We start from the raw sequence: 18,810 nt of genomic DNA, 5'->3' as shown, positions 1-18,810 counted from the left end.
TTTGTTTTTAGAGTTACCAGTCTAAAATAATATATCAATTAATTGCAGTATCGAACAGGCGTTACCGGAAATAAACCGCCCCGTCATTTCTATTTGAGAGAATTCAGGCGGGTTCGCTTTGTCAGCGGTCGCTGGAAATATTTACGTATTTTTTTGTTTTGTAGTATTTTATTTAGTCTTTTACTGGTAAGTTAGTCTTTTCGGCTTTAAATTTCGTTTTTTAAGTTGCGCATTTACCGATGCCAAGTAAACCGTAGTCCCTCGGCGATTTGGCTATTTGTCAGCGGTTTGCCGGTGTTGTCTCCGTTGACTCATAATGTTGTACATAGATAAGCCGTCAATTGCATTATTGATTTATTCTGCACGTGCGTTTATTACTAAAGTACTGCTTCAGTTCATTATATTTGTTGGCCGGTGCTCGTTCGACCCGCTGTTAGTGAAATATTCTGGTTGTTACAGTTGATTTATAAAATGTCTGGTGATAAAGATGTTGCTATCACCCCTGATGAGGGCGACGAAGAAATTGTCACCACTTACAAACCTCCCCCAGAGAAGTCCATTGAGGCTATCATAGCGGCAGACCAGGATGATGAGTCTTTGAGGAAATATAAGGAAGCTCTTCTAGGCCAAGCTCAACAGGGCGAAGTCATAGTGGGTAAGAAATCATACAATATGTTTTTATGAATATTTATTTCAACAACTACAAGCACAGTATGGCAATGAGATTCCTCCAGGCCAACATATATTAATATGTAGACATAATGCATAAATAAATAAAAAATGTTAAATAAGTAACAAGATCAAATTTGAGAAATAATTTATTGCATAAAATAAGCATACATATTTAGTAACAGGGAAACTAGTGGATAGAAAATTAAAACGGAGTGTTCTCTGTTAGTACCATACATATGTTAAACCTGATCGAGAGATCGGCTTGTAATCCTACTTTTCTGGCGTTGATTAGTAGGAAAATTGGTTCAGCCGGATGAACTCGCCCACATGATAAAGGTTTCCGCTCTTTTTCTGTACAAAAGTCAACAGATGAAAGAGTTGAGGAAATGTGGATGTTTAAACACAGGCAGAATAATGAATGTTACACAGTATGTAAAGTGGCCACTGACAGGTCTTAAGCCCTGTAAATGCTTAGACATCCATATTCCCTTCTCAAAAATGTTTTCCCTCTTTTTGCAACAAATTTAGATCTGAATAATTCCCTTGGGAGGAAATCCAGCCAGTCTGCAAACATTTGGATATACTCAAAACATTGTTGTACTTTATAATCACTTAAGTATGCTGAAAATCATTATCTTATCTAGAATGTAGATATTCAGATACTAACTTGAATAGGTTAAAAAATGGCAATATACTTACTCAAGTAATAATTCAGTTCCACTTATTTATTGGACCAATTATAGTTTTTTATCCACTATTGTGTGTTAACATAGTTGTGTCTGTTTTTTCCCAAACGAACAGAACAAGAGAACACAATGAAAAAAAAATTGCAGTAAATTAGTAAATAATTCATAGCATCTTCACCATACGTTGAGTTCGGATTAAGTTCACTGGAAGAGCGGAGGCAGCGTGGTGACTTTATTGAAATGTTCAAAATCTTAACTGAGAAATATAATGTTGGAAGTTGAAATCAATGTTCACTATGAATAATTGGTTGGTTGGAAGAAATTGCCATTTGGCAATAAGCCCGCCAATGTACAAATAACATTATGTACAAAAAGTTAAATAAATAAATAAAAACCGCCATCTCAGAGGTCATTTATTGAAACTAAACACTACCTCCTTCTCATCCAACCCCAGGAAGAACTTCCTGACAAACCGAGTTGTGGAGAAGTGGAATGACCTACCCGAGAAAGTGATTGGTGCTAGTTTGGTTAATGTGTTCAAAAACCTTATTGATTGATTTGTTGTTTATTTTGTAGAACTCCATATTCAAACTTATAATTTAAGAAATCAAGCATTGAAGTGACTGATTTGAGTCTACTGAACACTTTATTTTATTTTTAAAAATATAAAAACAAAAATTTAGTGACAATTGTTTCGCCATGTTAGGGCATTTTCAAACGAATGTGAAGATTAGACGGATTGAATGTCCTTATATAGTTATATAATTCAAGGTACTTATGTAACAAATAAAAATAACCTTATGAACTATAAAAGCATGTACATTAATCATAATTGCGTGGAAAACCAATAGTTAAGGGCAAGGCTAAGTGTTTAATAGGTAATGGGGAATTTAGGCATTTATATTTCAATTTCGGAAGTATTTATTGACATGTATGTATTGTAAGATAATTAATGAAGCTTTATAGTTTTATATCTTTAGATAATATTGTAGAAATGTATCTATAATATTATTATAGAACACAAAAACAGAAAGAACACCAACCTAATTTTGACGTTGAATCGAATCCTGGTGTTGACCTTGATTTATGGGAGCGAAGTATGAAATTGAAAAATCAAGCATGAAATTAGACTGAATGCTCTCAAACTGCGATCTCTCAGGCTTATGTGTGGTAGTTGCAAAAAATGTCAACATGCGTACATTATGTAAGGTTTAGATAAGCATTATTGACAAAATCAAAAAAGGAGTTTTGCGTTAGTTTGGACATGTAGAGCGAAATAACAGCTGAAAGGATTTACTATGCGAATTTTGACGGATGTAGAAATTGAGGAAGACTAAGAAACACATGGCAAGACCAAATTAACGTGGTTGTGCAGAAAGCACCCAGTCCACAATTTTAGAAAAATGAGATATTGGTGTGATAGGGTGCAGTATGGCAACTCTATGTTCTACTAAAAACAATCAGGTCGCTTTCATACAAAAAAAATGTAGTAATCACTTTCTGAAAATAGTATCGTGGTGTAATGGTCAGCGCGTTTGCCTACAATGCAAGCGGTCTCGGGTTCGATTCCCAAAATGGTTGATATGGAATATTTATTTAAAAGAGTGTTTTCACACTAGAATATTTCATAGTCCCTGGACTGGTACCTGAAGCGTAAGACTGATTATCATACCTTCATGCAACCAAAATGATCAAGATATGCTACGTTGGTTACCAATGCAGTGCCCTATGCACCATTAGGTGTGAAAAGGGAATTATGATTATGTATGAAAGAAAAGAAAGGTCTTTTGCGATGGTTCGGTCATGTGGAGCGAATGAATGATGAAAGAACGGCTAAAAAGATTTATGATGCGAATGTGTCTGGTTGTAGAAGTCGAGGAAGGCCGAGAAAGACATGGCATGATCAAGTACAACAAATTCTTGAAAGTGGTCATGTGAAAAGTCGGAATAATCGACGTGCGTGCATGAGAAGATGTATGAATGTGAAGGAAGCAAAGGAAGTGTGCCAGGACAGAGTGGTGTGGCGTTCTATCCTCTCTGCCTACCCCTCCGGGGAAATGGCGTGACGGTTAGTTAGTTAGTTAGTTAGTTATGAATTATGAAAATAGTATTGATCACAAAAACGACATTTCTCAATTTGCAGAAAACACCCACAACATCAGAAAAATCTTGCAGTATAGGTGCTGTGGGAAGATTAATGCCTCCAGAAATCTAGTTCTCTTAAATAAATTTAAGTGAATAAATACATACGTATTTTAATTTTATAAATTCAATTATTTAAAAATACCTGTAATTAAAAAAAAAGATTTATTACAGAATGTCGCCTCGTACATTCAAAGTTTGAATCAGGTATCATTCAAAGTTTGAATCAGGTATCATTCAAAGTTTGAATCAGGTATCATTCAAAGTTTGAATCAGGTATCATTCAAAGTTTGAATCAGGTATCATTCACTATAAGATCTGGCTGTTTTCTGCAAAATGCATATTTTAGATAAAAATCGAAAATTCCTTTAACGCATAATGAAGTTCAAAAAATTAATTAAGTGATCTTCACAATTAAGTATCCAAATATAAATGTAAAATAACATGTTCAATACATAATGACACAACATATACGTTAAAGTTTTACTAAGGAGCAGTTTTCTGTGAAATGCACATTTTAGGTTCTGTGGACAGCCAGCCAGACTTTAGAAATTATTAAAACCGGTGAAATACACAATAAAATCCTGTTTTGTATTATGAAAAAAAAACAAATGTATGCATTATTCATCATTTGTCAAAGTGAAAAACATTTCAACTGTTGTGTAGATTTGATTATTCACCCTTTTGACAAAAGTGCTATTATCTCATTTTACACGCTCTAGCTTCTTTCTGCATAGTTATGTTCAAATCCAACAAATACTTATGGACGTGTCAAAGTCAGAATGATCGGCGGGCCTGCATGAGAATTTTTATGAATGTAGAGGGAGCGATGTCTGTATGCAAAGACAGAGTGATATGGCGTTCTATCCTCTCTGCCTACACCTACGGGGAAACGGCGTGATGGTTAGTTTGTATCATAATAAAAAAATATTTTACACATTACAAAGATGGTGGAATCTACTCTCGTATTGATTATTTGGATGGTGTTATGCAAAAATGTGTTAAGCCACACCAATCTCAAACTGAAATAATTGATGTTTAACATCAGGCGCATTTTTAAAAATATGATTAATTATTTTGCTTGGCTGTTAATTTAATATATTAAAATGACTTGTTAGAAAAGAAAGAAGTGATAATTTTTTTAATTTAATTTTTTAAAAGTGTTATAAAAGCTTAAAAACTGTTACCTTTTTAATAACAATAACGCAAAAATGTTTTAAACAATCTTGCTTCACAAAAAAAAATGTAAATCCAAAATTTTAATATTTTTTTCAAATGTAAAATTATCAAAGTGTATATTTTATTGTGATGGAAAATTTTGAGTAAAAAGATATATTGAAATAAAATCGTCATGTTCTAAACCAGACGTTAAAATTACATGGGGATTTATTTCCAATATGAATCCCCAAATTACAAGAACTTTTCTGCTGTTTTTACCCCTATCCGTTATAACTATAATAACTCCGCGTGTGACGTCAGAGGTTCATTTCCGCTTATTCTCATTCAGTTCTTCCCATTGGTCCAGAAACGGCAAACAGACTGGAAATCTTCCATAGCTCTCATAACATAGGTTGATTCATGTGAACCAGTGACGTCATTCAAAGTAGTGTGTAATTATTATTTTTTTTGTACATTTTCAAGAAACTTTGTTGTGCAATTTAATCTTCTAATTTTTACCACACAAAAGAAAACATTTTTTGTATCCAATTTCCCATAGGGCTGAAGCTCCTCGTAACTAAAATACCAACCAACCATGCACTCTGTAGCCGCAAGACGTGGTGGGATATTTGTTTGTTGTACCGCGCCCTTGAGTTGATTTTCACAAAAATGGCGCTATATAATCCAATTATAATAATAATAAAACAGAGAATTTGCAAGTATAAACTCATCAAACTATTTTTTCAAAGTAATTAGCAACCATATTTTCAGGAAAATGCTTTGCTAGAGTTGTGCCATGCCGGAACTACTTGAGAATGCATTTTTTTCACAAATATATCCAACAAAACTACATCACTTATAAATCATAATTTTGACACGCTAATTTTTTTCAATTTTGTTGCTTAGCACATTTTTGCACAACACCATCCATTTGTGCATTGATTAAGACGTAGTTCAGATGTAGTTTCCTCATCAATCTAATCTTGGGTCATTGTTTATTTTATCTCTAAAAAACCAATTTCCTTGAAGTCAAAACCAAAACCATTTTTTCTCATCGTGTATTCTATTGATAGTCGTCCATAAACATTGAACGCAGTTCCTGATAAGTTATTTAAATCTACTTGCATCATTCGCTCCCAATAATTGCTCACACAGATAGAGCTAATTTTGTACACTCGTATCACATTCCGAATATCAACGTCTGACTTAAATTAATTTTCAGAAAATGTCCGTTTAGTCTAAAGTAAAATTTTGAGAAATACTGAAAATGTTATGTTGAAAATGACCGTTTGAGTCGGAAAATGATAAATTGGTCAAATAAATAAGTGAAAGTGTAACAAGTATTTTAAATTTATAACTTATATTAAAATAGAAGTTATTATAATTACAATGGAATTTCATAATAAGAATAACCGAACTGTATATTTTTTAATTTATTTCAACAGAGAGGGAAAACATCATTGAGAAGGGAATATGTAATAACTCCCTAGGGAGGGAGCCAGTCAGTCTGCAAGCATTTCGACATACTGAAACATTGCTGTATATTTTTGTTTGGTTCCAACTTAACTAATATAGTTCCACTAATATTTTACGGCAAAGAAAGATATAGAATTAAAAAAACCAGTTTAATTGACTATCAAACTAACCCAAAAAATATTTAAAAAATATTTTTTTGTATTACCATATTACGACAGAGATGAAGAACATTTTAGAGAAGTCTAGGCATCTACAGGGCTTATGACCTGTCATTGGCTGGTTTATGTGGCCACTTTACACACTGTGTAACATTCACCATTCTGCCCATATTTGAACATATTTATTCCTTCAATTCTTTCATCTGTTGATGTTTGTGAAGTTAAACAGCGGAAACCTTTATTTATGCGGGTGAGATTCATCTAATTGAATTATTTAACCTACATACTAGGCAACGCCTGAAATGATTATTTTTTCAATTTCTATCCTTTTTATATACCAGGTGGATTTATCAACAATATTTTGAGTTTGTCCAAATTTTTGTAGACAAGGACTGGATTCAACTCCCTGGGGAGTTTATATTAGGGAGTTTATATTAACATATTACAACAGAGATAAAGAACATTTAAGAGAAGGTAATATAGAAGTCTAGGAATCTACAGGGCTTATGACCTGTCATTGGCTGGTTTTAGTGGCCACTTTACACACTGTAACATTCACTACTTTACTACCGGAGTCTACCAAAATTTTGACATACTCAAAATATTGTTGATTTTTATGTATTATATTATCAGCGTCATGGTTTTTTCAATTTTTGTAATTTTGAAATTACTCCGCCCGTGTCGTCACAAGTTCTCGTCGGTGAGTTAGCTTCCCAGAAACGGGAAATCTATCGCAACACTTAATCATCGGTCGATGCGGAAGAACTTGTGACGTAGTTCAAATGAGTTTTTATGATTTTTTTCCCACATTTTCGAGAAGGTTCGCCATGCAATGAAATGCTCTAATTTTTACCATGCGTAAAAAAACATTTCTTATCTCCAATTTCCCGCGGCACTTAACTTCCTCATTATTTTCTTTTATACATTTAAGAATGAAAGGAACGTGAATGTCCTAAAGTGTAGCTAAGATGTTCTAGGAAGCTCTGACCCTGCATAAAAATATAACCTTCCTTGCCTCTTCCCAGTTCACCTAGGGTCGGGTCGGCCCCTCTGGTACGCAGTCTGAGTTTTTCTGCCTTGTGTCATCTCATTGGTCAGCTGCTCCCCCCTCAGGTCCCTATTAATATTGATTCAATAGGTGGCTATGGATGACCTCGAGCTCTCGCTTGTGTGGGGATATTTCCAACGCAAGTCTAACCATGTGATCGTCATTTCGTCTGTCACACGTCGGTACCATTAGAGCCTAGTTTCTTAGTTTCTCCCGAATGGACGCGACCCCGAAACTACCGTGAATATATTCGTTTTCAATCTTATCAATCCTGTTAACACCTGCGGACCACCTGGGCCCCGATTGCAATGGGAAGTTAACAGAGTTATCTTCAACTGTCTATAAAGAAAAACCGATTTTTGTGTTAAAAAATGAGTATATTAGCATAAACATTTAAAATATCCTAGGCCATCTATAATTGAACATGTTTAGAAGAAAAAATTGTATGCATATTCTGCTTTTCATGCATAAAACTTAATTTTATTTTGTAGATAAAGTTTAAGATAAATCTTAACTTCCCATTGTAATCGGGGCCCTAAGCATTTTCATTTCTGCAGTATGTATAATGCAATAAATATATTATTTTATTTTATTTAAATTTAGAGTGAGTTTGACGTTTAATTTGCTTAAAGCAAATACTCATTTTAATAAAATAATTAAAACAACTTTGTTTTAAATTACTAATTTTTTATAACTTCAATAAAGACACTGGACTAAAAGTACTTCATGTTGAAAATAAAATATTAAAATTAGACAACTTAGAAATCTTAGGAATTGAAAAAGCGATTCTTAAGAAGAAAACAATAATTAATAACAGAATAAACAATATTTCTTTTAGTCCTCTCCTGTCTAACTTCGAAAATAGTGATATCAAATTACCACCCGTGTAAGGGAAAACGACTTGATTTATTGGGTCCACGTGTAGTATTTAGCAAACATGATAAAAATAAAAAAGGAATCAATTCGTTAGTTATGTAAACCTTGACGAAGAAGCTTGTTTGCTTTGAAACCAGTCGGTGAAAAAAAAAAAATGTGGTTTAAAACAAAGTTGTTTTATTTATTTTATTAAAATGAATAACCACAAAGTTAGTGCTTCAAATTTAAACTTATTACTTACTTAAATATTTTGCGCAAGCTTAATTTAAGTACAGTAAAATGGTACAGTATTTAGAATTTATGTAACTTAATATTCATTTTATGTATCATGAAAACATTCTCTTTTCTTTGATAACTCATTTGTATTCCCTGTACTGTGCATAAATATTTCACTAATCCGTCTATCACTTTCTAGTTTACAGTCTAAATATTGCATAACTAACTATGATTTTACTATCAATACCCAATATTTGTTATGATATAATCAATACCACCCTTCTATATACTCATTATGAATGGAAAAATGAATCCTTATTTCATTACTGTTGACGGTTGATATTCTTAGCATAAATAGTCCATACCAAAACCCAGAATAGTATTCCATATTTCGCCCAGACACACGGAAATTCTCTCTATGCAACATTGAGTTATTTATTTTTATTTACATTTTGGATAATTTCTATTTACGATTTAGATTGTATACCATTTTGTATCCTCTTGTTTGATTGTATGATTTTTCTCCATTTTCAGATGCGACTGACCAAAGAAAAGTGATTGTGAAGAAACTAGCATTATGTGTCCAAGGTCGGGATGATGTTGAACTTGACCTCTCTGGTGACCTTACCGACCTCAAGAAACAGGTCATATAATTTTCATAACATCCTTTCCATAACTCAATATGCCCTAATATTTAAACACTATTTCACTATGAGTTTATCAGCATGTCCGATTTTAATATTTTATAGGAAGACAAAAATTATTGCGCTTGTGATGTTGCACTGTGGTAGTGTCGTGGACTGGATCATGAGATCTACTTATTCCTCGTTTTCTAGCATGTCTATTTACAAATAGCAGATAACAGAACATGGAAATATTTTATTGTGAATCATACAAGCTCTGATATTTATTTAGAAAAATCATTTTACAAAAATAAGTGTCTGTCAAGAGAAAACTATGCGTACTTTTCCATTGTTTTATGTATGAAAACAATACATAAACAAAACCTTATAAGTTGTCTGTTATGTACAGGGTGGTAAAATACTTGATGTAAAAAAAAACACAGGTGGTAGAACAACCCGGGGGCTGTATAAAAAGGGCAAATATTTTAAATGAATTGTGAACCGTTTTTGAGACATAATTTTTTTATTGTTTTTTTTTTATTTGGTTTCGCCACTGTCTGAATTTTTTTTGTGGAATAAGTATTTACTTTTTCAATTTTTTTTTTCTTCATTTCCCGCTTCGGAACACGCATAGTTTTTGGAGTTTCTGTAAGGAAAAGGTTAAATTATGAATATCTTCAATATTTAGGTCATGCCAGTTTTGCAACAAAACTAAATCTAAATTCTGAAAATCACACTTCAAGCACTATTCATATTTAGCTTATATCACTGAGCACATATTGTGTAAAGATCTTCAAGTTTTATTGCAAAGTAGTTAATGTGCTTTGAGCACAAATAATTTCAGAGTGTGTTAACTCATGAGAATTGACCAGAAGAAAGGCGTAATAACACAAACACATATTATCTAGCATACTTGTCACCGAACACCTAAAATAAATGTGATAATTTTATTATTATACATTGAACTGGAAAAAAAAGACTGAAGCTTGCCAGTTTCAAAAATCGAGTTTCATCTACATTAGTTAAGTCTGTTTTTTATATACTTTGTGGAAATTATTTTTAAATCATGTTCTACTCTACTGTATTATTTCAGGTTTTCCCTTTCACATTCTCTTAAAATTACTAGCAATTAAAATAATAATAAACTTAAAGTAAACTAAGTTTATCTGTTATAACTTCCTTGATTATTGTTACAATATACAGTAAAACTTTAATTATCTGGATTAATGAATGAGTGCCAGATTTGAATTCTTTTGAAATAATACTATAATAATTGCACAATAATTGAAATCAAGAACTTCTCCTTAATTTTTTAATTCCTAACAAAAATCTGGATATTTGGCAATCCAGATGATCGAAGTTCGGATAAATAGAGTTCTACTGCAATTGAATATTGTTCACCATGTTATTTTTGTTTACGATGAAAATAGAGCTTTTTATGAAGAATTTAAATTAAGCTTTTTTTTTACAGTTTTTAAAAATCTCTGAATCTTTTATTTTTCTAGCACAAATTTTTAGTATCACACCTCGCAGCTTGCATCCTTATTTCCAAGTTTCAATTTTAAAAATTAAATTGAGAAGTGTTTTGATTTCAGGTATTTACAATCAAGGAGGGAATTCAGTATAGAATACGCATTGATTTTATCGTACAGAGAGAGATTGTACACGGATTAAGATACGTTCAAAAAACTTACAGATTAGGAGTTCCAGGTAAACACTCACTTTCACACTATGAATAACACATTTTTTTGCTGAGTAAAATCAGAGTATCTTCATCTCTATGCACAATATTATTCATAAAGTAAAATTAGGAATTTTAGACAACGCTCATTCAGTTCTCATAAAATTATTTATTTTTATTATAAATTAACATTTTATTTTACTGTATTCTTAAGAAGGCAGAAGAAGAGTGTTTTTGACGTGTTAAGTACAGCATAAATGATGAAAATACTCTTTGTTTTTACTAATTAACATTGAATTAAAAAATAGGTGCGCCAGACACTGCAATAATTCACATTTTTTAGTTTTATGTTGTTAACAATGTTATTTGAATTTCCTTCAATTTTCTTTGTAAAAAAAAGTTTTTTAGTTAACAATATACACAAATCTGTGGCATAGATCTATAAGGGCTAATGTCATAAATTGTGATATTACAGGAGAGTAATTATTTAGCAATTGTTATGTGGTGTTATAACGAACTGTTTGACATATTTGATAATAAATATTAATAAACAACATTACAACGCATGTCGTTAGCCGGGTTGTGGTCCCTTTGGTAGTATTGTGGACTCACGAGGTTCAAATCCCACTGTACCACAACTCGATTTCCATTTTTTCAGCACAAGTTATTTAAGACTTTTAGGAATTGGTCTTAAAAAATATATATTTGTGTAAACAAAAAAAACTCCAGTATTTCTCTTTTTATATATATATATAAAAAATGTGTTTTAAATAGTTAAATATATATTTTTTTTTAATTGACATCGACCCTTTACAAAATTGTGGCAAGAAAAATATGAAATCCGACATTGGCACTCTAGATCCATGACACAGAAATAATAAAATGCATATTTCTAGCTTTCACTACTTTTTTATAGACAAACAATCACGTACGTCGGCAAAGACAAAGTATTTTTGTAAAATTTGTTGTATTGATTTAAACATAATAAATTGAACCGGAAAGTTGTTAAAAAAAACATGTATATATTTTTATTTTTAAAAATAAGTACAATATTGTCAGCATCTAATAAGTTTTGAAAAATTTTCAACGTAAAACCGGGGTTATGAAAAATGTAGAAAAAAAATAATTTGGGGTAATATTTTAATGAGAATGTATGAAAAAAAAATGGCATAAAAAGCGGCCAAACATGAAATCGAGGAATGTAAAAATGAGGTTTTAGTGCATATAGTTTTCGACCCGATCTATTGAATTCATAGACTGCAGAACTAGCTTATGTAACATTGTGGTTACTTAGGATAGTTTTTTAGTAAAATAATAACCTCTTCTGACTGCCAAAAAAATTCATGTAAATAGGAAATATGGTCATCCCATCCTTCCGCACAACAAAATCAGTTGCATAAAGAACACAATGAATGAATAAAATCAAAATTAACTTGTATGTGACATAGGATAGTTCTGCATTCAGTTGATGATATGATTTCCTTACTATTTATCATACTACAGCCTTAATAGTAACCATTGGAAAAATACATGTGTATACTTGTTATTTGCAGTAATTTGTGGTTGATTCCTAATATATATTGTAGTTTAATATTATTTCTGCTTACCGCAAAGTAGTGAGTTTGATATCTGCTTTTTAAAACACTACATCCTGTTTCATAGGTGCTTATCTGACGACTGTGTGTGTGTTGATATCCATATTGTAATTAAATAATGCTTATATATTTATTATAAAACATTATATCTCTACCTTTACGACCTTGTGCAATATAAGGTCTCAATCATCGACCGATTAATAATACACATAGATGCATAAAATTTTTGAAAAAGTAGTGACACGAAAACGTATCCATAGTTACTGAGTTTGTTATTTACACCAGGGCTGCATTAAAACTGGGAGGATACCCTTTTTCGATGTTTAAAAAAGTTTGTATTTAATTGTTTCGAAAAAAAAATTAGTTTTTTATGGATACTATATATTTATTTAATGCACCTCCGTTAGAAAGAAGATCCTCGGTACAGTAGAGCGGCACACCGCTAGGCGTAGTTTGAAATTTAAAATAAATAGTACTTTTATTTGAATATGAAGCTTTGTTGATCACTTAAAAACAAATACTTTGAATGAATATGTTTTTGTTTTTTTTTTTTTATACTTAATTTACTATTTATATTGTACAAACTATTGACTTTTAAAAAAATCTTTTAGACAGCACTCAATCCATAAATTAATAATAATTTTAAAAAAATATATTGCTAGGCTCAGTTGACCACAGACTTATTGATGTATTGAAATGGTAGTTTTTTGCAACCGAATTCTCAATTCCAATCACATATTACCTCTATGTTTTGAATATGTGACAGTTCTGTTATTTTTTGTTCAATTTGATTAGTAAAAAAGATTGACATATTTAAACTTACAAAAAAATTGTGATGTTCTTTTATAAATTAGTCTTCGGTTGTATGTATTAAGATTATAAATGGCAGTGATTAATTTAAATTGGTACTTACCATGCATTAAAACTCAACACATTCTCAATATTTTTAGAAGTTAATCTGAGCTGTCGAGACTGGTAAACTGCTTTAAGACAGTCACTTGTCTTTCAAATAGCATAAAGTAGTCAACAAGCTTGTATATTTTATCAATAAAATTCAATTTAAAATTTCTAGGTAACATTTATAGGTGCTTTCATGCAATAGTACATTCAGAAAAGAAATGTAAAACAGGCGGGTGCTGCCAGATTATTATTTTACTTTAGGCGGCTTCTGTGGTGTAGGGGCTTAGACGCTGGCCTCACGCACGAAAGGTTTATCGGTGAGATCACCGTAAACAAATGTGTTCTGCGCTCTAACTCACCACTGTACTAGGGCCTTTTGGCCTATTTTGGTTAAAAAATAAATAAACATTTTGAAGATCAAATTTTGGAACGCATTGGAGGAAATTTGAAAAAAAAGCATCTTTCAAACAGATGTAAATCACTAGATATCACCTTTCCGAATATAGTTTTTTTAAACTTACATAAGTTTATTTCTTTATACATAATGTACCGAGGTCATGTAACTGTAACTGCATTCTCAAAACACGGTCAAATGCTGCACTTACTTAGGTACATAGTACTCATAGTTCTGTGGTTTCAAAGGATGTCAATCATAAATTTCACAACTTAGACTACACTTCGGCTTTTAAAATTCTAATGTTAAACAATGATTTTTTCAAACAAAAATTGTACTCCTTTATCTTAGCTAAATAAATAGTCTTTTGATAATTGTGAATTTAGTTGTTGTTGGACAGGTGTAGTTATCCATGTTTTCTGCTACGAGAAGTGCCCAGATGGTGTAAATAGAAATCAATATGTGATTGTCAAGTTCATTAGTCGAAGATCTCTAAATTATAAGTTTAGAGATGAGGAAAGATACATTTATTAGAGCTCTGAATAAGGTTTTGGCATTTTTTTTGTTGCATTTTGCAAGCATCTAAGTAGTGAATCAGATAGAGAGGAAAATGATTATATATTATTAAACCGCATGCTTAGCATAAATCATGTTTGTACTGTATATTAAGCCATAATTGTATGTACTTTAGATATTTCCTGCTATTTCTATACCGTCAATATAATTTTTATATATTTTTTTTTACAATGCTTCTTGGATATAATCAAAAAGGAGCCGGTACGTTATATTATATATACTGCTATTGAATAAATAAAAAAGTTTGAGAATTATGATTTTGTATTAAATTGTTTTGAAGGTACGAGCGTATTGTTCTAAGGATGTGTTTTGCATATAAATTAGTATCTTTAAATTCACTGAGGTGTTTGAATCATAAGGAATAGAGGTCAAATATTGCAATAAATCTTAAACCATATTTAGAAAACTGGTTTTAATATGCTAGTGGCATTAACCCAGTTATTATATTAAAATATTTTTATTTGTTCATGTAAGAATCAATCTTTGCAACAGGTATATTGTTGAATGCAAGGTGCTTCTTAAAATGTCCTAATTTGTCAATTTCTGGTTCACTAAATTGAGATTTTTTTTAGCAAATATAATTCACAAATCACTTTTTTTCCTGATGATTACATATTTTTAAGAAACAATTTCTTCTTACAACGTTTCCTGGTTTTCTGCAAGTAACTGCCCAGTCAAAAAAGGCTATTATAGTTTTTTAGGTTTTATTTTAAGTAAGAAATCTGCCTATCATATATATTAATATTGTATGCATATGGCAGTTTGATTAAAGATTGTTCAGTATCTTAGTATGGCATTTGTTAAATTGATTGGTTAAATTAGCTTATGTATGCAGAGCGAAAGATATATTTATTCAGATGTTGTACATGTTTGATTGTAGTTTTATCAATCCATTTTCTTACATTCTTTTTCCTTAACTATTGATTGGTAAATAAAAAAAAAAATTATAATCTTTTTAAAACACTTTGATTTATAATCTATATCCTGTATGTACTTAGATTTGATATTCAAGTGAAAAGTATAATATTGCTTTTTAAATGTAATTAAGCCAGCTATATCTATCCATAACCTTTAAATTGCATTTCAAAACTGAAAACTGTAGAAGGTAAGTCTTAACCCATTTAGTTATAATGGTCATAATACTGTATTTTTATGTTCAGTACAATAAACATATGCTTTTCGTATTCTAGTTGACAAGATGGCACACATGGTTGGATCTTATCCCCCTAAAATGGACATTCAGTCCTACACCACGCCGCCTGAAGATGCTCCCAGTGGCTTGCTAGCTCGAGGATCCTATACTGTACAAAGTCTCTTTACAGACGATGATAAGAACATCCATCTCCAGTGGGAGTGGTCCTTCGAAATCAAGAAGGACTGGTAAGAGTCACTTCTCGGGACAACTTACAATTTATGTAATAATCAAAGATTTATTTTTAATGAGACATCCTGGAAAGTAGCTTGTATTCCGTTTAGCCTTCTCCGTGTTTCCTGAACGCATTTTGATAGTCGTAATATCTTTATCCAAATGTCCTTTTATCACTGCGTCGCATAAATCCACGAGAGTTTGAAGATTGTCTTTTTAGTTAGTGTGTAATTTTTATCTTTTAATTTTTTTTTGTAAAATTTGAATTGATTTTGAAGTGGAGAAAGAAATGTGTAGTCATAGAGCCAGTAATCATTTAGATATTTCTCGTGCAAGATTTATTATTCATTCCTACTTGATATTTCAGTATACTAAAGACACTTCACGAATTATCTGAGCTCAAACATCTAAAATACGTTTTATTGTTTAAGTATCTTGCTTTGTGCTATGATGTTGCTCATTTTTTTCTAGTTTTACTTTTTAAGTTAGTTTTAACGCTCATTAAATTCTGTAATTTCACTTGTGTTTTAGATTTAATTTTGAAAGTCACCGTTTCCAAAATGTTTGATTGAAAATTGATTTCCCACTATCTTCGACATACTTATAGATAAATTTCATAAAAAAAATTACTTTATCTGTCTATGTATAAAATTGAAATTTTAGATTCTGATGGTGCTGAAATTGTATAAATAACTGAGTGTATTTATGTGGCTTGAAATTATACTTTTTCAAGCAGAGTACAAATCAGTTGCTTAGCCAAAAAAAATTTGGAAATTGCGATAACAGCAATAATTAACTTTTGCAATACAACATGTTATAAAAAATATACTTGAAAATATATTGAAATCATCGCTTATATTGGATAAAATTATTATACATAATTATATTTGTGGCTAAAGTGTATTTTATCTTGTATGTAAATGTTTGCAACTCTCGCTAACTTGCGAAACTCGCCTTAATATGTGTAATGTGTACTTGACTATACATATAAGCAATAAAAGAAAACTGCATTTCTGTGTTGCTTCGTAACTTGGCATACTTTGTCCTCGGAAAACCCACTAAGACAATAGTCGACACTTGTTGTGTCCTTAGATTTTTTACATACGAGTTTGCAAAACAAGATAAATGTTTTGCTTATTTACTCGCAGCTTAAAAACAGTACAAAAATATTAGGGATCCGAGGACATTAACTAAACCGTTTGCGGTGTCGTTTTTACTGCTATTTTTTAAACTATTAGCTTTGCCATGAAAAGAAAATACCACAGTCAATAGATCATAAGCAAAAACATTTAATCATATTTGGTATTACATAGTGTCGTTACTCCGCAAACTTGATGTGTGAAATTTATTAACATAAGTTTTATGATATAGCCTAGTCTAAGTGGAATCTAGTTTTTTGATGTATTTACGCCCAAGTATGGAATAACATTCTTTTAGGAAACTATTTTTCTACATTAAACTTTCAGTATTAGACTCACAATAATTTTTAAATAAAACATTTTCTCAATTCGTATAATTGATGGTAACCATTTCCCTTATTTCAATGTTGCATTTCACTAAATTAGATTAGCCAAAGTGAAACATATCTTTTAATGTAGTTTTTTCACAACTTTAGTTATAATTTGATTTTTTTATTACCTAAAGTGCAATTTGACAACAATCCTAATCTGAAATAAGATTTCCTTTTCAAGTCTGAGATATTCTGTACTTAAAATAGTAAGTACGGCAGAAGAAATATTAATATATTTGTTTATATTGAATCCCGGTGCCTACAAACGTACATTTTTCTATTCTGCTGAATAAATATAACCCTTTATATTATATCTACCTACGTAATTAAGCTATACAATACTTACAAATTGGTCCTTGTCCCAAGCCCAATTGTCATTTTATATTTGTAAGAAATCCTCGGCTGTTGTGCATTGAGAATGTTATTTTAGCAATATTTTATTAAATTTGTATTACTGTAGTACTTAATAAAAAAATTTCAAAAACAGTCCCAACTGTTTCATTTAAAATAATTACAATTTAAGTTAATGCTTTCAGATTCATCATTAAAAAATCCGACATGAATTTTCACAGATATATTAGCCTTTTTTTGGCCCCAATTCGAAGGCCGAAATAAGTTAAATATGTAATTTTTCTCCAAATTTTGTCTAGCAGCCCAACACTCATGGATATCAGATGTAAATTTTAGCATTTACATATATTAAAAACCCTCTTGTAAGATGTTTATAAAATCAGTGAATTCATATCATACAAAATTGAATTTATTTTTACATAAAAATATGTTTTTGATATTTATTTTACATGATAGTTTTAAAATAACACCTGTCTTAATTGCGTTTTGGGATTGTTTTAAAATAAGTTATGCTCATTTTTTATTTCAAAAAACCTTTAAATCAGTCAATGTGCTTCTAAAATTCAATGTGGTCCCTTGGTAATATTGTGGACTCACGGGCCGAAGGTCTGAGGTTCAAATCCCACTCCACCACAACTCGATTTCCATTTTTCCAGCTCAAGTTATTTACGATTTTTAGGAAATGGTCGGAAAAAGTAAAATATACGAGTAAATAATCAAGTATTTCTCTTTAAAAAAAATAAATATTTTAGTACTGTCCTTAACATAAACCCGCAACAATCATTTCACTTGAAATGTTTTAGTATTAAGATATATTAATGGTCATCGGCTTGGTTCTTTAATCAGCTTTTTAAATGTGATGTTATTGTTATTAAAAGATATCCTTAGTTTTGGGGCAAATCGCTGTAACTCTGCAGGGTGCTCCAGTTCCATCTTGAATTTTCATTGGCATCACAATAATACTACACAAGCGACCTGTAATATAAAGAAAGTAAATAGATTTAGGCATCGTCTTATCCGTATTGTCATTGGATTGAAAACCATGAAGTAATAATGTATTTTTTTAGACAAAAATAAATTACAGAGAGAGAGACACTACAATTTTCTGGCACTCAAACTGTATGTAAAATCAATTGATAAATATGATTAAAAAAATAACAAAGCATTTAAACTCTAGTCCAGAAATAGATAGGCAAAACAACTAGAAATAAAGCTAAGGAATATGTCTCGTACGTCACAGTATAAATATTAGAAGTTAATATAAGTTGTGTCCAATTTTTTTCCAAATTTAAAAATGTGCACCAAAAGTAAAAAAATGGTAATGGTAAAGCGAAAGAAAAATTTCTGCTCTACAAGATATATATTTTTTTTAGTACATTGAA

The 18,810-nt window shown here is 31.0% G+C and overlaps 2 protein-coding genes across 3 annotated transcripts in view; one reads left to right on the top strand and one right to left on the bottom strand.

The window, feature by feature from the left end:
- Positions 1-53: 53 nt before the first annotated feature.
- Positions 54-17,564, top strand: RhoGDI (rho GDP-dissociation inhibitor). Its single transcript, XM_088236216.1, has 5 exons — positions 54-186; positions 460-655; positions 8,967-9,076; positions 10,651-10,765; positions 15,392-17,564. The coding sequence occupies exons 2-5, from the start codon at positions 472-474 to the stop codon at positions 15,583-15,585; spliced, it is 603 nt and encodes a 200-aa protein (XP_088092342.1). The 5' UTR covers positions 54-186; positions 460-471; the 3' UTR covers positions 15,586-17,564.
- LOC148275053 (uncharacterized) overlaps positions 17,560-18,810 on the bottom strand; it is a 14,167-nt gene continuing 12,916 nt past the window's right edge. For both annotated transcript variants that reach the window (XM_088236215.1, XM_088236214.1), the window contains exon 5: positions 17,560-18,403. In XM_088236215.1, coding sequence (XP_088092341.1) covers positions 18,300-18,403 — 104 coding nt within the window. In that variant the 3' untranslated portion in view covers positions 17,560-18,299. The remainder of the gene's footprint in view (positions 18,404-18,810) is intronic.

The sequence above is a fragment of the Micrasema longulum genome, unplaced genomic scaffold (genome assembly GCF_059751315.1).
Source record: "Micrasema longulum isolate JH-2025_06_02 unplaced genomic scaffold, ASM5975131v1 h1tg001521l, whole genome shotgun sequence".
In the NCBI taxonomy this organism is placed as follows: domain Eukaryota; kingdom Metazoa; phylum Arthropoda; class Insecta; order Trichoptera; family Brachycentridae; genus Micrasema; species Micrasema longulum.
This window is presented reverse-complemented; position numbering and strand designations above follow the sequence as displayed.